General features: G+C 40.7%; 1 protein-coding gene across 1 annotated transcript; it reads right to left on the bottom strand.

Moving 5' to 3' along the window:
• Positions 1 to 27,661, bottom strand: TSPAN3 (tetraspanin 3). The gene is made up of 7 exons (XM_089655286.1): positions 27,502 to 27,661; positions 11,250 to 11,441; positions 10,286 to 10,360; positions 9,951 to 10,052; positions 7,005 to 7,157; positions 4,082 to 4,165; positions 1 to 1,444 (listed from the first exon to the last, which is right to left on the bottom strand). The coding sequence occupies exons 1-7, from the start codon at positions 27,562 to 27,564 to the stop codon at positions 1,352 to 1,354; spliced, it is 762 nt and encodes a 253-aa protein (XP_089511412.1). The 5' UTR covers positions 27,565 to 27,661; the 3' UTR covers positions 1 to 1,351.

Below are 27,661 nucleotides of genomic sequence, written 5' to 3'. Positions count from 1 at the left end.
GTGAGTGTAGAGTTTTTATTGAATCAGTCACTATTTACAGTCAGTTCCAGTCACAGAATTAGTTGTTCTAAATGCAGACGTTATTGATCAAGAGGGACTGTTAAGCCACTAATGGTTCAATTTACACACTGATCAAGGAAAAAAATTTCTTCTACATAATGAACTGTACAATATTAAGTTTGGAAAAGTCCTTTAACTTTTCCCATTTCAATTCTCTTTCAAGCAAATTTCCGCCCACAAAGTGTGTGGTCAGTGGAGACGGACTATGTCCCTCCTGAAAGTAGTGTTGTATCATACTGCAGGGTTTGCTTGAGGCAAGTCACTTTCCAAGCTTGCAGTGATGCTTCTGCAAGGTTTAATCTCCCATGAGAATGTAACAGTAGTTTCATTTTAAAACTTTTCTGTACACAATCCAAACTGTTAAAAAGATAAAATGACAAAAAGGGGGTTTACTTCACACGTTATAAATTAACAATTCAGACATACTAATGCTTTACACCTTTGGAGAAGAGATAGAAATACATATCACAAAAGGATAATTAATGCTGACAGTTGTTGGTGGAGATGCACATGCTTTGTATTTATTAGCAGAACTAGATACGTTGTCTTTTGGGTGCCACCAATGATGATGCCTCCAGGGCTTTTAAAAAGACAAGTCTTTTAAGGCAAACCAAGAGATCTTTTCATTGAATGCATTACAAGGATTAGGCCTTAATCCAGCGTTTAGACTCTTATTCAACCCGAGACTCACGAATGATGAAATTAGGTAGCAAGTAGACAGAGCTCTATTTTCCAAGAGCCCATACTCCAAATATCATAATCAAACATACCTCAGAAAAGTAGATAAAAACATGACATTAGGAGCTTAAAAAATACTGGTTTAGCTTGCTGCACAAGGCTGTTTTCAAGAAGCAGCAAAGATATATGTGAATAAAATGTATCTAGATATTACGACCTCCACAACTTAAAGGGAGAAAGTCATGATGCCACACAAACAGCAGCTTGCTTTTAAAAGACACTGCTCACCAAGCTGTGTTCAGATGCCTGCTGGAACTGCGTTCATAGCAATGATTTAATCACAATGCTGCTTTACTTCACTAATAACCCTATAGCAAAACACCAGTCGCTAATGGTAAAACCTACAAATCAGCACAAAAAATTAAAACCTATTAAAGTGACAAGCTGAGGGTAGAGAAAAGTCCAGAGGGGCAGAAGTGACCCACTGTAAGATCTTAACTGCGAATAAGCAGTGTAGAAACTACTTCAGTATAAGGAGAGTCCTATCCTGTTGCTGCCTCCTTAGGAACAAGGGCTGAAGGATCCAAAGCACAAAGGGCAAATTCAATTCTTTTTATGCATAGGTGCCTCCAGTGATGAGGAGTTCATAGGCAGGATCACGAGTTCTTCTGCAGAGGACAATACATGCACACAGCATCCCCAGGAGCTACAACACAAAGACAATATAAAAAAAAAACAAATTATTGCTGAAACTCTCAAGCCCATAAAATGTTAAGTCGATTAAATATTGCTCTCCCCATACCCACCTAAAACCTATACACAAGCATTCATACAGGATGACAATTCAGCAACACAAATGGAAGTTGCCATCACCTTATTAAAAAAAGGAACAGTACAAGGACAATAATTGCAGGATAAAGGAGGTGTTATAAAAGCTTAACTCCAGGCACAAAAATGATCTAAATATATTCTTTAATAGCCACAAAAGAATATAAATCCACTTTGAGACCCAGATATTACCTTGTATAAAAGGAGTGGTGACCTCATTCCTGTACAGCAAAGCTAGGGGGAGGACCCAACAGTCCCACCCACTACAAGCTGCCTGCAGAAAACTGCAAGAGAAGGTGGATACAAGACCAGTCACCCTGCACAAGAAGGTAAAGCAGCAGTAACTGGTCTTACTACAAGCTCCTGCAGAGAGGCTCCAGAGATCAGCTTTAACTACTTCCCTACCAGGCAATTCTGACACGTCTCACATACAGTATCTCACAGAAGTGAGTACACCCTTCACATTTTTGTAAATATTTTATTATATATTTCATGTGACAACACTGAAGAAATGACACTTTGCTACAATGTGACGTAGTGAGTGTACAGCTTGTATAACAGTGTAAATGTTCTGTCCTCTCAAAATAACTCAACACACAGCCATTAATGTCTAAACTGCTGGCAACAAAAGTGAGTGCACCCCTGGTGCTAGAATTTCTGCTATTGCTATGTTCGCATTTGAGTATGAGCACAGGGACGTGGACATGTAAACTACATATTTTATATTTAAAACTTTAGTTTACACTTTCCTTTAATTTTTTTTTAAATCAACTTTGAACAACATAGCTGATAGTGAGGGCCATGACAGGTCCTCTTTATGGACAGATCTGGGATCTATTGGAGACGGTCATGGGATTGAGATTGAGCTCTGCAGTCACTTTTGCAGCAGTTTTCCTATTCTGGGTCACAAGCTTGCGCAATGTCTGTTTCTTTCGGTCAGTTAACCATGCTTAAGCTTATCAGGCGACATTTTCCCAGAACCTGTACATGCCGTCATAACCTTTGATACTGTACCTCACAACACGGCAAATAAATTTGCAACTTCAGTCACAGAGGCACCAGCTAAGCGACACCAAAAATATGCACTCTCTGAAGCTCAGTAAGCTCTGACATGAGACTTCCCACATGCTAGGTGTCACATCACACAGTGGAAACAAAAGATCACTTCTGCTTTTAACGAGAACATGTTGTCACTTTCACACCTGAAAATCATGCAGTGTTTCCATTTTTTTTAAAATCAAATAATGAACCAGTGCCTGAGGTATTATGTATTCTTTTGAGCTGCTAGAAAAAAAAAAAAAAAAAAAAAAAAAAAAACTACCCCCTTGAGCAAACAAAGTCTATATAGCGTAAATATCCAATCCAGCGCAAAACTAGTCTCCCCAAATTATATTACATTTCACAGTCCCGGGAAACATCCATGTAAAGGTTGCCATGTTCTTATGCTCTCACCAGAGCATGAAGTCGATCAGGCCTTTCAATTTATGCACCCCGTCAGATCATGCACCTTACCAATTGTAGGGAGCTTGTAGTGCATGAGGTGGCACATTATCTCACTCATGTGAGCACGATTGACTTAATTTCAAATCATTGGAAAGATATCACACTATATGCCATTTTTAAATTTATTTTTTTACATGGTGAGAGAGACACGGAGTCATAGTGGATATTTGGAAGACTTATATGCATAAATAGAAGGGCCTGATCAACTTTATCTTCTGGTGAGAGCATAAGGAGTTTCCATTTATTTTGTCTAACCCTGTATTTCTGTAACCTCTTGTTGAATTACTGAACAAGAAATATGTTGTGGAAAATTACCCCGCAGCTTTCAGCAAGTTTGAGAAACCTTTTCCACGGTTATAAATGTTTACAAAATTCTCCAATGCCATTGTCATCTGTTGAACTGTTCACAAGCTAGGTTTACGAGAACTAAAGCAATGGTTCTTTATTACTATAAGGAAGAAGTAAAAACAGCCAGAGCTGTTGTACAGGTTCTTAACAATCCCAAATATGTGAGAAGTTTTTTCAATGACTTGGGTAGAAAAATTCCCGAACTGTGAACTTGCTCGCTCTCACTTAGGCTTAGTGTTACTAAAGATATTCCTTTTATGAATCGGCTAAAAGGCTTAGTGTTACTAAAGATTTTGCAGATTACATGAAAAACAACAGAACTGTAGAGGAACCCATCTATTTGGAGATTTGGCACAGCACAGTCAGACTGCAGGCAAACTACATGGTACTTTTAAAAAACTATTACTAATAAGGCCCATTCCCAGCAAAGAGATGTTTTTGCACAAAAAACTTGCATGATGCAGCTTTAGATGCATTTGCAATTAATCGGAAAATACAGGGCAACGCATGTAAAAAACAAAATATGTACAAATATGTCACCTGAGGGTGGGGTACCTTGAAAAATCACACACACACTTGTTTAATTGCAACAGTATAGTGCAAGAATATTATATTTATACACACACACACACCACCAATGCACATACAGTAGTGTAATAGTTACCTGTATCGCAGCAAATGCTAGTGCAGCCCATATAACATACATCATAATTTCCTGCAGTTTCTCCACAACTAAAGCTTCACAACCCTGAAACAAGAAAACACAAGAATGCGATTATAAAAAGAAAGTTATAATATATATATTTATTATACATATACATACATACATACACTGCTCAAAAAAAATTAAAGGAACACTTTGAGAACACATCAGATATCAATGGGGAAAAATATCATGCTGGATAGCTATACTGATATGGACCGGGTAATGTGTTAGAAACGCAAGAATGCCCCATTGTTTGATGGAAATGAAAATTATCAACCCAGAGGACTGAATTCAAAGACACACAGAAAATCAAAGTGAAAAAAAATGCTGCAGCAAGCTAATTCATTTTCCTGAAATTTCATTGCAGCAACTCCGTTTTTATGGCTCCCACAACCTTGTATGCATGCCTGAAGTCGAGGCATGCTCCTAATGAGATGACAGATGGTGTCCTGGGGTATTTCCCCCCAGATTTGGACCAGGGCATCACTGAGCTCCTGGACAGCCTGAGGTGCAAAGAAACAGGATATCCCAGAGTTGTTTTATTGGATTTATGTCAGGCGAGCGTGGGGGCCATTCAATGGTATCAATTCCGTCATCCTCCATGTACTGCCTGCATACTCTCGTCACATGAGGCTGGGCATTGCAAAAGCCTAGGGTCTGACAATGGTTCCAAGGATTTCATCCCAATACCCAACGGCACTCAGGGTGCCATTGTCTAGCCTATAGCGGTTTGTGCGTCCCTCCATGGATATGCCTCCCCAGACCGTCACTGAACCACCACCAAAACGGTCATGCTGAACAATGTTACAGTCAGCATAATGTTCTCCATGGCTTCTCCAGACCCTTTCACATTTGTCACATGTGCTCAGAGTGAACCTGCTCTCATCTGTGAAAAGCATAGGGGGGTCAGTGGCAGACCTGCCAATTCAGAGCTACAGTTTTTCCTACAATTACAGGCAAACACTCACATTAAAAGATTTTAAACAAATGATTGGACTGGTCTTAATATATACAGAAGTGGCTGCGGAAACAGCTCCAAAAATCTTTTCGGTGTGCGAGTTGGATAGTACTTTTTTTGGAAACAAACTTGGTATTCCATTAAGATAGCAGAGGGATGGATGATGTCATGATCTCCACCTTAGCCAATCAGAGCCTACCTAGTATTCACTGACATGAACACAAGGCGGTTCCTGAGTGGTGGAGGGACAGGAGCCCTAGACTCCTATGTTTCTGGCAGCAAAAGAAAGGAAGAGGACACCGCTTACTTTTTGCAGCAAATGCAACTGCGATAGACTGCAGTGCCCCCAGCATCCATACAGTTATTTTATATGCAGAATCAGTTTTTAATCAAGCTGGCCCACAGTAGGTCTGTTAGGTCACCTTATTCATGGAGTACTGATGTGAATATTTAACCTAATTAGCGGGAATCCAGAGTGTGGCTCGGGTATAAATTTACAGTACAAAAAAGCAGCAACCACGAGCCACACTCGGGATTACACTGTAGTGCTTGTCCTGCGATCCCCTGATGTCCTCCGGCAGATGCCGGCATCCGTATTCCGGGTTCCCTTCCCTGCAAACGTCGGTACACGGGGGGGCAGAACCAGCGGGAGATTAAAAAAAAAAATATGACACACACAATACATTGTAATCTGTTAGGATTACATTACTGTATCAAACCATTTCACCTAAATTTTGTCCCTAGTGCTTTGTCCTGTGCCCTGCTTGCACTTTTACTGTTCTTTCTGCCTGGAAACTTGAGAATGTCCGAGGCATCCAAAAAGCGTCCCTTTAGGTCAAAAGCTGTTTTAGACCAGCTAGAAAACAGCGATAGTGAATTAGAATCACTTGCAGAATTGAGTGATAATGATTCGTGGGGAAATTCCTCAGACACTGAAAACGATTCTGCGACTGAGCTCAGTGATGTGCAAACTTGGTGCTCTATTTCAAATGTCAGTGTTTTTGGTTTGATTACATTATTGAATTAAATGTATATTATTTTTAATAATTATTATATTATAATTTATGATTTTGTGTTTCAAACTATCAAACCTGGGAGGTTTACTAGACTCTTGTTTGGACAGATTTAAGTGAGTTATTCCTAAGAATTACAGGACTACAATCTAAAACAACAAATTTCCATGCAAAACAATGTACGACTGACATTTACAATTATTGATTAGTTAGACCACCAGAGAGGTTAAAAGGGCCTAAAGGAGGAGGTCCTGACTTCTAGAACAGCATTTCCTCATGTATTGCAATGTGTCCTGTGCCCCTGCAGTCAGTACACGTCTCAGGATTGTCCAGTGTTGCACAGGCTGTCAGAAGTGAACCATGCAGCTAGCTGAGGGAATGATGACAAATCACAGTAGGTGTTTTGTATCAGGGTAAGTACACACACTATAGAAAGAAGGGTTTTGTTCATTTTTCAATTTCAGGAGGTCATTCACTTTAAGCTTTAAAATTGAAAGCTGGAAGCTGATTGGCTGCCATGCTGAGCTCCAAATTCTGACTGCTCAAGTCTTACTAAATTCCCCTCAGTGTATTTTCAGCTCCAAATGCCAAAGCACGTGTTATCAATCCAACTTCATTTCTGAGGAAAACTCTTTATGAAGTTATCAGCTCACAAGATTTCTAGCAAAATCAACAGGTATTTTTTTTTGTACTTATGGAACAGGTATAACAACGTACTTTTAATGTTACATTTGGCAGACCAAAAGGGAGAAAACGAGAGACATTCAATTTTAGGGTTAACATATACTTTAATAAGTTGTATATAGGCTTTTAATCTTAAAAAATAAACTGCAAATCTTAGAAAATGTCAAATTGTAAATTATACAGCAGAATAGTGCAACATCAGCATCCAAAGCGCACTCTATCTTACCTCAGAATACAGATCTCCAGGCCTGGTCAGACTCCCTGTACAGTTTACCACGTTGTCTCTGCAGCAACTTAATGGCACACTGTTGTTATGTGTGTTGATATACCAAGGTGTCTTCTCCCAGTCCGAGTAGTTGTGGATGCCGCAGCAGTGAAGCTGTAGGGAAAAACATTTTCTGTAAATGTAATTTTTACACCTTCTAAAAAGGCTGAATATGTACCAGGCCATGTGACCAAAAAGACACTAGGAACATAACTGGACCTAAAGCCTTGCTGGGCCTTTTACATTTCTGTGACAATGCATTGACTTTTGGAGAAAAGTATCCCTACAAGCATCACTTAATATGTGATTGTTATTTGAGGAATCATTAAGGGGTTAACCAAGCAGTGCAGGATATGCAAAGCAACATAAACTGAGCACTGCATTGGTGGCAAGGTGAAAATATCTGCAGCCAGTTGTTCAATTGGAATAGTCTTGGACATGAGCCTTTGTATGGTTAGATTCAGGCTGACCATAGAAGCTAACATCTCCCCAAAAAAAAAGAAAAAAAAAAAAAAAAGAAAAAATTTAGATGGTTGAAGCATCTGCCCACCTTCACATCGCTGAACTGATACAAACTTCATCCAACCTGTTCAATGTGAACACGACTAACCGTGAAATGGACATTCCCTATTCTACCAAGGGTATTAGGTACTTGGAACATCTGGTACTGCTTTCTCATTACCCTAACCTTGTTAGCTGAAGTCTATATTCAGCTGGTATAAAAGCAGATTTTATACCTACTGCACCTTGAAAACACAAACGTTTATTCCTTGGTGTACTAAAAGGAAGGTTTACCCTCTGGTGCTTTACAAGAGGTCTATGCCACAGCATTTGATAGACTAAAATTTAGGCAGAACCAAGCAGACAGTGGATCTGACAGTACAGCCCTGGCCAGAAGTTTTGAGAATGACACAAATATTAATTTTCACAAAGTCTGCTGCTGCAGTGTTTTCAGATTTTTATCAGATATTACTATGGTATACTGAAGTGTAATTACAAACATTTCATAAGTGTCAATGGCTTTTGACAATTACTTTAAGTTTATACAAAGAGTCAATATCTCCAGTGTTTACCCTTCTTTTTCAGGACCTCTGCAATTCACCCTGGCATGCTGTCAGTCAACTTCTGGGCCACAGCCTGACTGATGGCAGCCGATTCTTGCATAATTGATACTTTGTGGGGTTATTTTTGTTCACTCGCCCTTTGAGAATTGACAAATTCTCAATGGGATTAAGAACTGGGGAGTTTCCTGGCTATGGACCCAAAATTTTGATGTTTTGTTCCCCAAGCCACTTCGTTGTCACTTTTGCCTTATGGCAAGGTGCTCCATCATGCTGGAAAAAGACATTGTTAGTCACCAAACTGTTCTTGGATTGTTGGGACAAGTTGCTCTTAGAGGATGTTTATCCATTTATTCATGGCTCTGTTCTTAGACAGATTGTGAGCCCACTCTCTTGTCTGAGAAACAACCCCACACATGGTTGGTCTCAGGATGCTTTACTATAGGCATGACACAGGACTGATGGTAGCGCTAACCTTTTCTTCTCCAAAGTTTTTTCCGGATGCCCTAAACAATCGGAAAGGGGATACATCAGAGAAAATTACTTTACCCCAGTCCTCAGCAGTCCAATCCCTGTACCTTTTGCAGAATATCAGTCTGTCCCTGATGTTTTCCCTGGAGAGAAGTGGCTTCTTTGCTGCCCTTGTTGACACCAGGCCATCCTCCAAAAGTCTTCACCTCACTGTGCATGCAGATGCACTCACACCTGCCTGCTGCCATTCCTGAGCAAGCTCTGCACTGGTGGTGCCCCGATCCAGCAGCTGAATCTACTTTAGGAGACAGCTTGCTGGACATTCCTGGGCACCTTGAAACCTTCTTCACAACAATTGAACCTCTCTCCTTGAAGTTCTTGATGATCCGATAAATGGTTTATTTAGGTGCAATCTTAATAGAAGCAATATCGTTGTCTGTTAATACCTTTTTGTGCAAAACAATGAAACTGCACGTTTCCTTGCAGGTAACCATGGTTAACAAAGGAAGAACGCCGATTTCAAGCACCACCCTCCTTTTAAAGCTTTCAGTCTGTTATTCTAACTCAATCAGCATGACTGTTTGATCCCTAGCCTTGTCTTTGTCAACAGTGACATCTGTGTTAAGGAAAGAATCACCGACATGTCAGCTGGTCCTTTTGTGGCAGGGCTGAAATGCAGTGGAAATTTTTTTTGGGGGTTATTAAGTTCATTTTCATGGCAAAGAGGGATTTTGCAATTAATTGCAATTCATCTGATCTCTCTTCATAACATTCTAGAGTATATGCAAATCGCCATAACATCTGAAGAAGCAGACTTTGTGAAAAATTAATATTTATGTCATTCTCAAAACTTTTGGTCAGGGCTGTACAGTGATCCTTCACGGCAAGAGACCCTGTGACCAATTCATTGCCGCCAACCACCAAGAAATGTAGAATTCCCTCATTATAGATAATGAAATTCTTTTTAGCCATTCCATTTAGGTAATATTAATAAGAACACGTTTTCACTTCAATTTAAAAAATGGAACTATAGGCAAAACTTTTTTGTATTTTGAACAGAGTAAGGGAGGATTATAACCCGTTAGTTTCTTTTCACCATATGTGTCCCATTGGGGAGATTTACCTTTACCTCCTGTCCCATAGCCACAATAGGAAGTGGGACCCCCAGGTCACCAGAACTATTGTCTCTATTGGAACATTTCCCCTCTATTACTTTTGTGGGGACAAAAAAAAAAAGTTTTACCTTTAGTTATACTTTAATGCACACTGATCTCCCCATAGTTTAGCAGAACATCTTGCTTTCTGCAGCATATATCTCTCATAGTTTCACCTTCAAAATACATACATATTGAACAGCTCTAAGCCAAGTTCTCACCTGCTTCTGGACATAATCAATAGCCCGGCTTGCTGAGTCAGGGGAAACACCATTGTACTGGTTGAATACATTTGTAATGCTTTTATCAACTTCATCTTCAACCTGTGAATATAAATTATGTTCTGTTAAAGAGCTGTTTATCTGGTCACATATTATATTTACCAAAGGAAAGTGCAAGTTAGCATGACTTAAAGCAAATGTCATGGCAGGAAATAGAATAAAAGAATCATTACATTCTACAAACAATATCACAGGTGTAAAACAGACCTGAGATATCAAGCATACATACAATAAGCAATTCAGATTTATACAAGATCTAGCCCTTATCAAGTTACCTTGGCTCTGTAGATGTATCCAAGGACCACTACCACAACTTCAGTGATAAACACCAATAATAAGATAATTACAAACTGGAAAAAGAAGTTACACATTAGCAATAATAATGTAACAGTTCTGAAATATTCACAGAATGTTTAGTCCTCACAGGTTTACAGTAACAGATAAGGGGGACCAAAGGTATGAAACAAATGTGAGCAGAAATTCAATTTTCATATAAGAGTAATGTGAGGAGTTGAGAAAGCTGTAATATGTACAAGCCAAACATCTGTCTAAACATGAAAAAAATGTGTTAAGCTCATTCTTTTTACCAAACTGCATTCTTACAAGACAAAGGCTAACACAAGTCTCATATTTTTACTTAAAAACAAAACATGGTGAGGAATTTAAGTGAACATAAACATACAGATTTTTTAAAACTAGTTCATATTCACACCTATCCATCTTCTAGATGCAAATGCAGTTTGACTTTAATGGAAGCTCATAAATACAAAAAAAAAAAAAAAAAAACTGCACGCTTAAACAAAGCTAACAAAAACAACTTGTGTCTCTTGGGTTTTGCTCAAACAAGCAGTGCAGTCAGCCATAGCTGGCGACAGAGATCACTGTATTCTGCTCCTTATGGGGGTGGAATACAATAGCATAGTGGAAGAATTCCCCCATCCAGATTGAAGTGTAGATGGGGGAAATCGGGTCAAAATAAATGCTGCCCAACGCACCGCACCCCTCACTTAAAACGGCATAAAAAAAAAAAAAAAAAAGCTTCCTTTAACTGAAGGACCACAGGGCCACATATGCTACTTAATAGATTATATACAAAAGAGTCAGCTCTTTCCTACACTAGAGAAGAAGCCCAGCTTGGAAATGGCCAGCATTAGTTACAAAGAAGCTTTGCTCAGAATGGAAATAGGTGAATTGGGGGCTCAACCATATTTATGGTGAAAGATGTTCATACATTCTTACCGTTGCAAGACCACAGCGACTTTCCCGGATTGTGGCACAACACCCAATTAAGCCAATGATGAAGAGCAGAGCACCCGCTGCAATAATTATTACACCTGGAATCAAGGTGTAAATGTCTTCAAAAAAGTGCTCATAATCGTCATATGTAATGAAGACATAGGCTCCAACATAGCACAAGATACCTGCGGCAGCCTGCAAAGAAGACAATATTTTATGTAATATATTAAGCGTACTTCCTACAATGACTAAGTTACCATGTTAAATAATTTATTCAGAGTAAGAGTTACCAAGAAGAAATACGTAGTCACATTTGCACACACATACATAAAGCAATAACACAGAACGGAGCTTTCTATCCTATATTAGTAGATTTCTCTTGTCCTCTTACAGCACAGAAAGTTGCCAGTACTGTTGTGACTTAAGTCAGAGCTTGTCAAATTTACTTTGAATCTAGGAGCCAGCTAAAAAGTTAGGCGCCAATGTTTTTTTTTTACCATCTGCCTCCTGGGCATTTTCACCCCCTTCCTGCTGTTTGAATGACAATTGCGCGGTCATGCAACACTGTACCCATATGAATTCTTTATCATTTTCACACACAAAGAGCTTTCTTTTGGTGGCATTTAATCACCACTGGGTTTTTTATTTTTTGCTAAATGATAAAAGACCAAAAATGTTTTGGGGAAAAGAAGAAACCAAACACATTTTTCTTCATTTGTTATAAAATTTAGCAAACAATACATTTTTCCTCTTCACTGATGTGTGGCGACGAGGCTGCACTGGTTATCAGTGTAAATGTCCCCTGCAACAGGATAGCTGGTTATCGCCTTTCCTTTCCTCACGCTGTGACAGCAATGAGGAAAGGAAATGCCGATAACTGGTATTTGTTTACATATGATTAGCTGTGATTGCAAACAATCACATGGTAAAGGGTCACTGTGATTGGCCCTTTACCTCAATCTGTGATCAGCTGTGCATGAAGGATCACAGGGCGTGTCGATGCACGTCCCAGGGGCGATCTTTCCCCTGTAGCGGACTTTTAGCAATAGCGAGGTTGGCGGGTGCAGACAGCTGACAAAAGCCCAGGCGCCAGGACACAATTTCTAGTCACCATGGCGATCTGCCGTCTGGGATTTGTTGAGCCTGGGTTAAGATATACCTAAGACAACAGTAAGCGTTTGATATATTGTTCCTAATAATTACATTAAATAAATGAAAATAATGTTTCTTTTTACCATACAAAAAAAAAAAAAAAAATTATATTGACAAATTAATTGTTTTCTGCCTTGAACAATCTGACAATATTAGGAGCCACAGAACCTACCATATGCAATTAAGGAGTCAATATCTCTTCATAAGCACAAGGCTTAAAAGTTTACACTTTTTTAATAATAATAATAAAAAAAAAAAAAAAAAAAGACTCAGTTGGCAGGATGTAATACTTATTTTTAAACCGTGTGCTGGAACCCGACCCTTTTGGTTTTTTTTTTTAACAGAAACAAATTATAGTTAACAATGATCCTTCAGATTGGCAGCTGGAGCCAATCTGTTCCCCTCGCAGAAATTTCCAAAGAATATAATACTACCTCTAAGGCTGGCCATACACTATACAATTTTCTTAGAATTTTTTTGTCCAATTTCCTTTAGATTTACTTTCAAGTACGTACTGCAAGGGCCTGCCTAATTAGATACAATTGTAAGTGTTGTTTAGGTTTGACCTCATTTTATATGATTTGTGGTAAATCTAAGGAAAAATTCTCAAGAAAATTGTATAATGTATGGCCAGCCTAAAGCTCTGGTGTTGAAATCTACAGCTCTAAAATTGCTTTGGCGGTTACCTTCCCTCCCTGCCATGTCCATCAGTACTGTAGTCAAGAAATGTAACACATTCTGTAATAGCAAAAGCAGCAAGTGGAGGTGTTTCCAGGATAAAAGTTACAGCGCTGCTTGAACATAGTGAGCTTGCAAATCGCACTGAACGGACAGGGTGCTTTTAATACATAAACACTATTTTGGAAAATACATTTTAACACTCAAAAGAAATCAATTAGAAATCCATTCAAACAGTGTTGGAAACCAAATCTACACAACCATAGATCCAATCAAGTCTATGACTCCCCAACTGCAAACATCAGTTCAGTCAAAAGTATTACAAAACTGATCAGGCCTGTGATGATCAGATGTCTATTTCAATTAACCTGCTGAAAACAGAAGAGGACAGTCGATCACACAGACACAATGGGGGTTATTTACTAAAACTGGAGAGCACAAAATCTGGTGCAATTCTGCACAGAAACCAATCAGTTTCCAGGTTTTATTGCCAAAGCTTAAACAAGCAGAAGTTAGAAGCTGATTGGCTACCATGCACAGCTGCACCAGATTCTGAGTGCTCCAGTTTTAGTAAATCTACCCCACTGTCTGCCCTTTCTGCATTCTGACAGGAGAGCTGAAGCTGCATACTCAATCTCAGCCAAGATTACAATATTTGCTATATAGGAGGTTAGGGGATGGAGCAGGGAAGAAACAGCTGTTTGTGTCCATGTACAATTTCTTTAGAACAACAAAAGGTAGGAATCTACAACGTTTGTTAAAATCTCTGCAATGTACATAGATCACCCAGAATGTTTTTTTATCAACAAAAGTAAAGTTACTGTTTATGCATAGAATGCATTAAGGTAAAAAAAAAAAAAAAAAAAAAAAAAAGTGTCATGCCTTTAGAATCACTTTAAACAAAATTCAGCCATACATGGATTGAAATTTGGACGGCTAAGGCACAGACCAGCTGAATTTCAATTCATGTATGGGCAGGGCGGTTGTAAAGAAGTTAACCTCCCTAGCGGTCTTATTATGTCCATATTTCTGTGCTCAAAGCGGTACATTTTTTTGCATGGAAATATGTCGTTTTTTTATTGTAGACTTTTTTTTTTTTTTTAGGAATAACTCACTGAAATCTGTCCGAACAAGAGTCTAGTAAATATTCCGGGTATGATAAAATTTGAAACACAAAATCATAAATAATTTAATAATCATAAAAAAATATAATAAATTTACTTCAATAATGTAATCAAACCAAAAACACTGAAATTTGAAATACAGCGCCAAGTTCGCACATCGCTGAGCAAAGTCACAAAATCGTTTTCAGTGTCTGATGACGAATTTCCCCACAAATCATTATCACTCAATTCTGCAAGTGGTTCTGATTTACTATCGCTGTTCTCTAGCTGGTCTAAAACCGCTTTTGACATAAAGGGACGCTTTTTGGATGCCATGGACATTTCTCAGTTTCCAGGCAGAAAGAACAGTAAAAATGCAGGCAGGGCACAGGACAAAGCACTAGGGACACAATGTATGTGAAATGGTTTGATACAGTAATGTTTTACTATGTGATTGTAGTGTATTTTGTGAATGTCACGTTTTGACATTTTTAAATTTCCCGCGGTTACGTCCCAATGCTCGCAGGGACTGAAACCCGGAAGACAGATGCCGGCATTGGACGGAGGAGATGGCCGGGAATGCTGCAGGGGGGACATCGCGGGAGTGCAGGACAAGGTAAGTGCAGAAGAGATCCCGGAGCAACACTGCAAGGTATTCCCGAGTGTAGCTCGGGATTACCGCTTCTGGTGCTGAAACTTCACCCCGAGCTACACTCCAGGGAGGTTAATATATTGATAGACATCAGTACAACCACACTGTTGGATTTTCTCAGTTGTCAAGAAAACAAAGACAGCAGGTAGGATTCCTCGATCCACATCGAATGTGTGGATGGAGGAGTGTTTTTTTTTTGTTAAACCTATGGGTTGAATGATAAAAAAAAAAGCCATCTATGGCCAGGCAAACCAAAAGGGATCAAATAACGCCAGCCGTAGACTGACTGGAATTTGTACGGTTCAGTGATAATCAGCTGAATTTCAATCCATCTATGGGAAGTCAATCAACTTCAGTAAAACCAGCTTGTCAGGTTTTTTTCTTGCGATCATTGTATTCTGCTGGTGGGAAAGGTTCCCTGCTGGCAGAAAACCACAGCAGTCTGGGAGAGATTCCCCCATCAACACAGTCAGTGTTAAAAAGAAAATTACATAATGTATGGCCTGGTTCAGCAGGGACTGGCCAAATTTCAATCCATGTATAAGCACCCTGGCTGTAAATACGTTGACCTAGCGATCATTTTATGTACAACCAGCTTGTTGGGCTTTTTCTGAACGATCAGTGCTACTGGCAACACTTATTGGGTTCTGCTGTCAGGGAGGGTTCCCTGGGCTCCCCGCCAGCAGTAAAAATAGCGCCACAGGAGGGATTTTCAAAATTGCATAATCTATGGCCTGCTTTAGAGAAGGTATTTTAAGATGACATGCCAGATCGGTGTAGAACTCATTCTCTATATAGTGGGGTCAGTCCTTTTAGATCCTCTTATCTCACTGCTGACTAAAAACAAGGCTCTACTACTTTCTCCAGAGATACAGCAACTAACCTTCTGTAAATGAACCAACAGAAACAACATGCAAGTCCCCCAAACAAAACGAAAACATCTTGATGATGCAATGATCCGATCATGTGTGCAGGAAACATTCAGACACTGTGTCAAGGCTCATCTATGAGAACAGCAGTCAGGAAATTTTGGCCGATCACGTTCTTCCTGATAAAACAGCTTTGTCTGCAGCATATCATCCCAGCACTATAGTAATGCTCAAACAGCAACTGCCCCCAGACTGGCAAGGGGGGAATTTTTTTTATTTTTTAAATAAAAGACAAGAATTGAATCCAAATGGATTATTTAACCACTTGCCTACGGGGCACTTGTACCCCCTTCCTGCCCAGGCCGATTTTCAGCTTTCAGTGCTGTCGCACTTTGAATGACAATTGCGCGGTAATGCAACACTGTACCCGTATGAAATTTTTATAATTTTTTTTTAGACAGATAGAGCTTTATTTTGGTGGTATTTAATCACCTCTGGGTTTTTTATTCTTTACTAAAAAAAATCCAAAAATTGAACAGTTTGAAAAAAAAAAGAAAAAATTCTCTTAGTTTCTGTTATAAAATTTTTTAAATAAGTAATTTTTCTCCTTCACTGATGTGCGCTAATGAGGCTGCACTGATGGGCACTGGCAGATGGCACTGATGGGCATTGACAGGCAGCATTGAAAGGCAACTCAGATGGGCACTGATATGTAGCATTGATGTGCACCGGTAGGCACTGATGTGGCATTGATAGGCACTGACAGGTGAAACTGATGGCCACTTACAGGTGGCGCTGATGGGGCTACACCGATCATCAGGGCACTGATCATCAGTGTACATGTCTCCTCTGAGGAATGCCGATTACCGGCATTTCCTTATTTACATGCGATCAGCGGTGATTGGACACAGCTAATCACATGACAGAGCCGATGTCATCGGCTTTTTCCTCTGATCGGTCATCCGCTGTGTCCTAGGGACACTGCGCACCACCAATTGCCACGCTGTGCGCCCCTGAGGGAGTGCATGCGCGGCTAGAATGGGAAGACATCATATGACGTCCTCCTAGAATGAGAGAACCGCCGCCCGCCCATCATTACCTTATATGGCGGGTGGGAGGCGGTTAATTTATTGCCCCCACAAGAATAGATATTGACATTGAAGTGTTTTGTATTTTATTCATTTTATAGTGCATTATTTTAGATTACTTTAATAAAGTTTTTTTAGGTAGAAAATGTTTATGGCATGTGAGGAAATTTTTGGCACAATCCAGATAAGGTATTAAATCTGGGTGGCAAGACGAATGCTTTCAGCCCACCCGCTGGCAGACAAGTTTTTGCATTTTTTGCACGTTTAAAAAAAAATTTTAGGCCGGAAGATTACATAAAACCCCCAAAACGTTATAGATTTTGTGAAAGAAGACACTATAAAACAGTGTTTCTCAACTTTTTTCCAGTCAAAGCACCCTTTAAAATTCTGCACAAATCTTGAGGCAACCATTAAAAAGTGTAAAAAACTAATTGAATAATTTTACAGAATGCAACATCTGCACATGTAGGGCACCCTGGCTGAAAAACGCTGCTAAAGAATATTACAGTGGTAGCTCCAATTTTTTGTGTTACACAAATTATCACAAAGGTCAGAGAAATGCAAAATTTCAATTAAAAATACACTAAAGTTAAAGTGGTTCTAAAGGCTCAAGGTGTTTATGTTCATGCATTTTACGCATGAAGGTGCAAAACCTTCTCTGTGCAGCATCCCCCCAGCCCCCCCCCCCCCCCCAATACTCACCTAAGCCCCCTCTTGATCCAGCGATGTGCACTAGAGTCTCAGCTATCATGGGACTCCCTCTCCTTATTGGCTGAGACAGAAGCGGAAGCCATTGGCTCCCACTGCTGTCAATCAAAGCCAATAAGCCAATGAAAAGGGGGAGACGCAGCTCCATGTGTGAATGGACATAGAGCAGCGGGTGCCCCCATAGCAAGCTGCTTGCTACAGGGGCATTTGACATGTGGGAGAGGCCAGGAGTGAAAAGATGAGGCTCCGGGCTGTTCTGTACAAAATCACTGCACATAGCATGTTAGTAGAAACATGTTTTATTTAAAAAAAAAAAAAAAGCCTTTAGAATCAGTTTAATTTTAGGGCAAACACAATAAATCATCCAATTTTTTTTTTTAAAAAAAGACAAGGTTGCACCAAGAAAATAGATACCAAATATATCAAACCTTAAATTTGTGTGCACCCATGAAATGGCGACAAACTTCAATAGCCTATATTTTCCATAGGTGATGCTGTAAAAGCCCCCTATAGGTCATCAGCTTAGTTTTGCAGAAGGGAGCTGGGGCTAGAAATATTGCTCTTACTCTGGCATGCATGCCAATATGTAATATGTGTATCACAATCAAAGTTTCCATGAGCAGGTGCCCCTAACGCCTGTGTTTACGTTCGTATGTGCATATATATGTGTGTGTGTGTGGGGGGGGGAATTAATGTGCTTGGGTTTAACTCATTTTTTTTACAATTAAGATAAAAATTAACTTTTTTTTAAATTACTTTCTGTTCCCTATGTGATTTTTCTTTGGTGACAGGTTCTTTTTAATGAGATATCCGGGGGTCTTAGAGACTCTTTCTCCCTGTACTCCACTGAATGTTTTACATGTCACTTCCAGGTCAGCAACAAGAAAGTGAGGAGAGAAGAGGTTTGTCCACTCGGCAGAACACACTATGTCCCAGACCCTCATCTGGGCAAGTGGAGCCCATGATACATGGCGGGGGCACACAGGGAAGGGCGGGTGACCACTACCAGAGGTGTGTGGCAGCACAGCCACCAGAATGATTCTGACAGGCAGGAATCTACTTGTCAGAAGTACATACAATCCAGGTGGCTACAGCCACTGGGAATATAAACCACCCGTATGGACCTGGCAGCAAAAGGGATGAACATCTACACACAACCATTCCTCGACAAAGATTGGCATTCTCAATTGAAACGCGTCAGAGTAATGTTGAGGGGTGACATCACCGTAGAGGACGACAAGGTTCATCTCAGTAGTAACACATTGCTCACCGCAACCTGTCAAGAGTTCCAGCGGTTGGGCCCTATTGGTTTAAGCACTCTTTTTCGCCACTTAGTACACCTATTTAAAAAGGATAAATTCACCTTTTGAGAAAAAATAAGTGCACGCATTTTTGCAGGAAAAAAAAGTGCATTTATTATCATTAGTGGATCAGGGGTGCAATGTCGGGCTCCTGCAGCTTTAACCTCTTCACGCCATCCGCACACAAATGTGCGGCCTCCCGGCGTCTGGGCCTAGATGCCTAGCGGCCGCACATTTGCGTGCAATTAACAAAAAAACATATGTGCCGAGAGCACGCACCCTGCACGCTCCCAGCACACATCCGGTACTCACGGAAAGGTCCCGGTTTGCTCTTTTGATCGGGACCTTTCCCGATCATGTGACCGCTGTGACGACGTGTCACGGCGGTCACATGATCCCTAAACCTCGTCCCGGCTTCTGAAACTCTTAAAGGGCCGGGAGGCGCCAGCAGGAAGGGGTTAAGCTTGTACCTTCAAATGGGCTGAGTGTTTACAAGCTGCAGGGCTTGTGAATAAACAAAGTGCTCATCAGTGCCCTCACAGTTCATTCAGAACTACAAGCAGTCAGCCACAATGACTGACAGCAGATCAGGTATACATAGGAAACAGTAAATTAATAATGCAGCCCTGCACGGCCACTCTGCTTTTGAATTGTGACAACAGGTGTGGGAGAAGATCCCTCACCCACAATGAGAAGGGAGGGGGATGGTGTAGGGTGTTGGGGAAACTGGCTGCCGGAGCTGGAACACATTACATATTCAACCAAAAACACGTGTGCAACATGTTCCAAAAGGTAACTTTAATACAGTTAGGATAATCATGTAGAGCGGTGAGGGACTACAAGACACAACAGATCTACAAAGGTCTGCCTGCTGTCAGTGATTGATCTGCCTCTGTCCATTCCCAGCAAGGCTATGTTCACATCTGAGCGCAGTGACCTGTCACGTTTTGGGCTATACTATTTGACAGAATTATGTATTTCTTGGGGAAGTTCCATTTGAAACACAGACTTGTTTTTTCTATTAGTGCAAGGACAGTCTGCAGATTTATACACATTTATTGAAAAGGGATGACGCAAGACTGTATAAAAGACTGGGACTGGATGATCTAGACTGCCATGGCCAGGAACTGGGAAACATCAATTAGTTCTTCACAACAATGAAACTACTTTTCAACTCTACTTTACAAAATGGGATTTTGTAATGATGAGTCACTGAATCCATATTCAGGCTCCATGCACACTGGACATTTTAAGAACGCTGGAAAAGTTAGCTGTATAAAGTCCCGTTAAAAATGTGAGTTTTTCAGCGTTTTTGTATTAATTTTTAGCGGCATTTTGCAGCATTTCTTTAGCGGTTTTCTTTTTTTTTGGTCAAAAAAAGTCCAAAAACGTTGGTTTGCCGCAATTTACTGCATTTTTCAGCATTAGAGCATTTTTACAGCTAAAAAACTCACTAGTCCTGGGGTTTTTTTCCAGCCAACAAACGCTGATTACAGTCTGTGTGTGCATGGACACATAGGATAACATGCTGGGGGGTTTACTGGCTGCAGAAAAAAAAACTTCAAAAGCCAAAAACAGCAGCTGTAAAAACATCCAGTGTGCATAAGGACTCAAATCTATACTAAACACACTTATGTTTACTCCCAAACTTAACAAATGAACCCTGATAACAACATTGTCACTCTAGAAACTCCCTGAATGAAGATAATCTACCATAGACAAATGGAAGAGCTGCAGAGAAAACAAACTTAACTCCATTATGTAAAATACACCATTTGGTTGAACAGAATAAAATGACCTCTCCAGGCAGCTTACCATTCCGCAAAAACATTGCAGGCTTTTATTTATTTACTTCTGTGCAGAGGACATGACTGGAAAAAAATCATCATTCCCTCTCAATATACTTTTTATAAACAATCATATCTAGTTGAAGAAAAAACTAAGAATCTATGACATCAACTAATGCAGGCCATAGACAGGTCAAAAATCGCCCAATTTTCGGCTGAAATAAAAATCGGTCGATTTTTGCACCGTTAGTGGGTTAATTGGTCGGCTGTTTTTTTTGGGATTTTGGCACATTTTTAAATCGGTGAAGCTGGAATAAAATCGGCCGATTTTCCCGGCAATGATGGGCAAATCGGGCGATCTTTTTACCGATAAAAGAATCGTGCATGAGCTGTGACCTGTAAGAAGAAAAAGAAGAAAAAGAAAAAAATTCCAGTCCGCTATTATATTTGACATGAAAAAGTATTGCGATTGCAACAATGTATCTATTTGTATCCAAATAAAACATCTGTATCTGAAATGGATACAAATGGAAACATTGTTGCAACCGCAATACTTTTTCATGTCAAATATAATAGCGGAGCTCTCTGCAAGGGACAAAAGTAATTAAATGCTGGCCATAGACGGACGAAAATCGGCCGTTTTTTTTTACTGTTGGTGGTAACGTCGGCCTATTAAACGACCGATTTATTTATTTTTTTTAAAAAACAGCCGGTTTTCCACCCATCTATGGCCTGCATTCGAGAGCAGTCAGAGAAACATTCAAAGTTCAAGATGTATATACAACCTGGGAAATTGATTACAGAATACCTTTTAGGTCTCATTCACACAGCCGTATTGATTTATGCAGATGTCACTAGCATCAAGATCCGGCATAAAAGGTTGTGCAAGTAACTTTTGTTCTAGTGTTTACACCATACATGGACCCTACTAACTGCTGTTAGTAGCAGTTGAAGATCAAACAGAGGCCAAGATAGCAGCTTCCTTTGCTGAAGCTGATAGGAGGGTTTATTTCCACTTTAGGAATTGCCTGTGAGCCCCAGCCTAAGGCTGGCCATACATTATACAATTATCTTCCAATTTTCTGCCCAATTTCCTTTAGATTTACCTTCAACTGTGTAGTGCAAGGGCCTGCCTAATTGGATACAACTGAAAGTGTTGTTTCGGTTTGTCCTCCTATTATATGGTTTTTGGTAAATCTAAACCAAAAATCTCCAGATAATTGTATAATGTATGGCCAGCCTAAGGCAAACTGTAACAGGTGCAGTGAGCCTAATGCAGGCCATAGACAGGCCATTTGTCGGCCGATAAACAAATAAAAAAAAAAAAAAAAAAATCTGTTGTTGCTGCCATGGATGCTCCCACCAATGCTCATGAAAAACGGCATTTTTTTGTGGATTTTCCAGCATGACCGATAAAAAGAAAAAAGAAGATCCGGGAAAAACGGACGACGGCATTGCCCCACTAACGGTGTGAATATGGGCCGATTTTTTGTTCGGATGAAAATTCGGCCGATAAATGACCCGTCTATGGTGCTCATCTGTCCCATTTTTCATCAGGAGCTTGAGAATATCAGATGAATGATTGTTTTTTTGCATGCTAGTCTCATATCGAAAACAAACCAGTTACTAAAGTTATGAAGATTCTTGTAAGACAGAGTACAACTTAAGTCATGTAATGTGTTGTATTGCATTGTATTGTATCCTTTCCTTTCTGAGCATGCATGGTCTTGAACACTGGATACTAAACTAATTACACGAATCGTTCGCTCTGTTATTGTACAAGAAAACGTTTCATGTTTGTCTCTTCAGATATTTTCTCACGAACTGTCATGATCAGCTCTCAAAAGCAGTGTACTAAAGATCTGATTATCAGATGATCCCTCCAATGGCGTTATTCTTTTTTTGCCTGATATTCTCATCCGTTTGTACTAGGTATAGCTGTTTTTGGATGAAAAATGGACAGCAAACCATTCTTAAAGGAAAGGTTCACCTTTGGGAACGTTACATGTTCCCACTGCTGCAGTTGCTGCCTTCTCTCCCTGTACCAGCTGTCACTCTTTGAAAACAGCGCAACTGTGCAGGGCTCCGGCCACACAGTCGCATCATTCATTCACAGAGCTCTGTGAATGAACTACAAGTCCCGACAGCCTTTACGGCTGTCGGCATGTAGTTCTCTATGAGCTACCAGGGTGCTGTTGAGTGTTCTAGGTAGTTCATAGATTCTTCCTGTCGGTGTGAAACTGCCTGCCCATACGATGTTTGAGCACACAGGTACATTGACAGTGTGCAGGAGACGTGCATGACACCAGCAATCCAGAAGAGAATAGATTTTTTTTTTTTTTTAAAAAGTGAACTTATTCTTTAAAGAAGAGCACTACCCAAAAGGGAAAGTTCCGCTCTAAAGACTGGTCCCCCGCTCCCCATTAAGGATTGGCACCCATGGGGAGCGGGTACTTGAAATTGAAAGGAACCCGCTTGCACTTGTTGTCCTCCCCCCACCCCCCCGTAGTCTTCTGGGACATGCGATAGGTCCTAGAAGACCACAGGGCCATTCAGAAAGCGCTACTCGCACATGCACAGTGGGCACTCAGCTGCAGAAAAAATGAGGAAGGGTTGTAACAGCGCAAACACTGCAAAGTCCTGGGAAATGGTAGTATGGGTGATGGTGGTATTAGTGGCTACTGTATGAAGAGCGTAGGATTCCGTGTGGCACTGAGGGCAAGGCTTCCAAATAAGCTGTAGCAACTTCTGTAGATGAGAAAAAGGAGAGAAGCGCCTCTAAGTGCAATAAGTCTTTTAATTCAAGTCTAAATGTAGAAACACTCACATGTGTGAAGTAATCATAAGCATAAAAACCGTGGTTAACAATAGTTAACGGTGGGGTGGTAACCCGGGTGAAGAGCCGTCATCTCTCTGCGATGTGGGGAGGTCAGCTCTCAGCTGGAACAGCGTGGTGGCTGGAGGGGGAACAGTGGTGAGGCCAGCCTTCATGCACCTTCAAGCTGCTTGAAAAAGGAGTGCACTTCCGCCTTCCACGGCCAGTGCATGCTCCGAAACGCGTCGCAGTGCACCCTGGGATCTGACGTCATCACGGCCACGCCGCCGCTACGTTCCAGCATGCGTTCCATCCGGCTTTGAGGGAGGACGTGCATGAAGGCTGGCCTCACCACTGTTCCCCCTCCAGCCACCACGCTGTTCCAGCCGAGAGCTGACCTCCCCACATCGCAGAGAGATGACGGCTCTTCACCCGGGTTACCACCCCACCGTTAACTATTGTTAACCACGGTTTTTATGCTTATGATTACTTCACACATGTGAGTGTTTCTACATTTAGACTTGAATTAAAAGACTTATTGCACTTAGAGGCGCTTCTCTCCTTTTTCTCGGCACTCAGCTGCAAGCTGTCATTGCCAGGTGCCCACACTGAAGATGTCGGCACCAGGAACAACGGACAGCCGGTAAAACAAGTGGTGGTGAGGACACCATGGAATCGAGGGACAGGTGTGTGGCTGTTCTTTAAAAATCAGCAGCTACAGTTTTTGTAGCAGCTTTTTTTTTTATTACAATGTGACTGGAATTCTGTTTTAAGACTCTATTCAGACCACTGCGACCTGAAAGTTGCATGACTTTGCCAGGTGACTTCCTGACAATTTGCTGGCGACGTCAGCACAACTTTAAAAATGGGAATATCCTCCTGCGCTTAATATGGATGCGTCCCTATCCTAACATCTGCTATCTGCCTCAACCAATAAGTCATAAATACCACATACTAAATAGTGAAGCGCTAAAAAATACCAAAAAGATACCCTACCCAAGCACAACTTTGATGCCAATGTCGGATCCAAATCATATCAATATAGATGAGGATCTGACTTGGAGGCGACATCCATGAGTCTATGAGTACAAGTCAGATAGAAGTTGCCATGAAGTAGTACAGGAACCTTTTCTAACCACGTAACATCTGCCCCATAGCACTTTTACTGCTAAAGGGTGGCATTCCTGTGCAAAATCACGTATATAACATGATTTTGTACTTCCGCCACACGCATGCCACTGGAGGATCGCTTCTGCTGTGAAATGTCACAGCAAAAAACAATCTACAAGTTCCAGTGAGCAGTTACCCACCAGCACCTACAGATCGTAGGTCAGGGAGGAAGAGCCGAGCTGTATCTACTGAGCTGAGAACACAATCCATCACTTCCCATAGTAAAAGCACCACCTGATTGTTGCCAATACTAGAATAAAAAATAAATGTAATAAATTCCAGTATATACACACACCATAGTTTGTAGATGCTATGACTTTTGCGCAAACTAACCAATATACAATTTTTGGGATTATTTTTTTTTTTACTAAAAATATTTAGAATACATTTGGGCCTAAAGTTATAAAAAAAATTTGCTTTTGTTTATAGTGCAAAACTTAAAAACCGCAGGTGTGATCAGATTCCACCAAAAGAAAGCACTATTTGCGGGAAACAAGGACATACATTTCATTTGCGTGCAGCATTGCATGACCGCGCAACTGTAAAGTAATGCAGCACTGTATATATATTTTAAAAAATGGCCTGGTCAGGAAAGGGGTATATCTTCAGGAGGGCAAGTGGTTAAGTCTGCTCTCATTGACTAACATGGGATTTCACATGTCATACGAATCGGGGTCTCCCATGTCAGATCCCAAGTCCTGGCAGTGTGAACCACGCCTATGAGGTTTCAGATGTAAACACATGATTATCTACAGGCATACCTCAGTCTACGAATTTAATGAGTTCTGCAGAACTTTTCATATTGCAAAAAATTAGCAAACCGAAACGTGGTTTCCCATAGGAATGCATTGAAAACCAATTAATCCGTTTCGGAGGTCAGAAAAAAGTAAAAATCTGTTCTGTTAAAAATCTGTATCTGTTCAAAACTTTTATAAAGTGCACTTTAAAGGCGTAAATACTGTACAGGGACATGAATAAAAATTAATCCATTCCTGTTGCAAAAAAAAAAAAATTCATAATGCATTCAAAAACAAATTAATCCGTTCCGGAGGTCAGAAAAAAGTAAAAAAAAAGTCTTCTGTTCAAAACTCTTTATGAAGTGCACTTTAAAGGCATAATACTGTACAGGGACACGATTAAAAAAAAAATATTCGTAAATGCACTGAAAGCCAATTAATCTGTTTGTATTGCAAAAAAAAATAATTGTAAACCGAGGCATTATTTTCAATGGATTTTCATTCGTAAACCAAAAATTACATTAACCGAGGCGTTCGTAAACCGAGGTACGCCTGCATTTACATTTGCCTACATCTGTGTCCATTTTTAAGGCAAGAAACAGTTTTTGTTTATACTTTTGCCACCTCTGATTGTTTTTTAAAAAATAAATAAAAACAATGGAAAATGCAAACTGACCTGAAGAGGGATGTGCAAACTGAGTGAAACGCGTTGATCCTATACGCTTATTGTTTGTTCATCACCAACTTACAAAATTCTGTATGCTGGTGGTCCATGATATTCATTGCTTCTATATAAAAGGTCTATTTTAACTGGATGGATTAATACATTTTTTATAGTTTTGAGTTGTATATTTATCCCATTATGAGGTACATATAAAGTCCCTTTTGTCTGAGCAAGATAGTTCCACATTTCTGCTTAGGTGTGGTTACTTATGCTTGCTCTTTTGTTCCTGCTTCAGGGCCAGTTCACACTACATGCGTTTCAGTGCAGGTCCTGGATAGAGATTCCCTGCCGGCACTTGCAGAGTATCACTGACAGGGAGAGGTCTGTATGTAAACAATACAGATCTCTCCGCTGTCAGCTCCAGCACGCTGCTTTGTATGGCTCTGCATAGCACAGCCATACAAAGCAGCATGTGCACACTGTAAAACACAGCACACAGATAACACTGATTGCCCCAGATGTTAACCCCTTCCTGCCCAATGTCATCAGCACTGATGATTGTTATTAGTGATCACTGGCAGTTCGTTCCTCCCCCAGTCTCAGAATACCTGCCGCAGTCCCGCTGATTGCTGCCATGACTAGTATTACAAAAAAAAGAAATCCCAGTGTACATACCGCCATTTGTAGATGCTACAACTTTCACGTAAACCAATTCATTTACACATATTGGGATTTTTTTTTTCTTAGCAAAAACATTTTGGCCTAAATTTATGACAAAATGCGATTTTATAAAATTTTTACTGGTCATTTTTACTTTTAATAGCAAAAAGTAAAAAAATATAGTTTTTTCAACTCAAAATTGTTGGTCTTCTTATGTTTATAGTGCAAGAAATAAAAACCGCAGAGCCAACCAAATACCTCCGAAAGAAAGCTCTATTTGTGTGGGGGACAAAAACTTCATTTGGGTGCAGAGTTGCATGACCGCGCAATTGTAACAGCACCGGGTCGCAGAAAATGGCCTGGTCAGGAAGGGGGGGGGGGGTAAATCTTCTGGAGGCCAAGTGTTAAACAAGTCCCTGACCCTTTCCAAAAAGGCAGCAGCTGAAAAAAAAAAAAAAAAAAAACAGATGTGAATGTGTTCCATAGGAGACCAGGTTAAATGGACTGTAGTGTGTTTCTGCAAGAAGCACTAAAAACGCATTGGTGTGAACGGAGCCTGGCCACTGCTTGTGTTAGATATGACACCAGGCAGACTCGTACGACACGGCAGATCGTATGGTGTGTACTGAGCCTGTAGTCTGGAGACAGAACAGACAACACCCGGGCTGGGTCCTCCTGCCATGACATCACATGAAGGGACATCGTGTCTCCTGGTCAGGCTGAGCTCCCTCCATACACTGGAAGTGATGGCGAACACCATGACCCCTCACAGCTCTGTACAAGGACCAGCTACCATTGCAGCCCGCCACCCACACACCGACTCCATAGTGTGACACAGCCCCGTCCACCTCTGCCAGCCCTCCGCACTCACCCAGAATATGAGGTTCAGGAAGACCAGGACGGTCTTAGAGGAGATCACCCCGCACTGCCCCATCTCTCCGCTCACAAGATGGCGGCCCCTCTGTATGACGCAGCTCCCGGCTCACGGGCTCCCAAGGCAACCGGACCCGCCCACCGCCGCGTAGAGCCGC

The sequence above is a fragment of the Staurois parvus genome, unplaced genomic scaffold (assembly GCF_062004578.1).
Source record: "Staurois parvus isolate SC_StPar_1 unplaced genomic scaffold, SC_StPar_1.0 ptg000832l, whole genome shotgun sequence".
Classification (NCBI taxonomy): domain Eukaryota; kingdom Metazoa; phylum Chordata; class Amphibia; order Anura; family Ranidae; genus Staurois; species Staurois parvus.
This window is presented reverse-complemented; position numbering and strand designations above follow the sequence as displayed.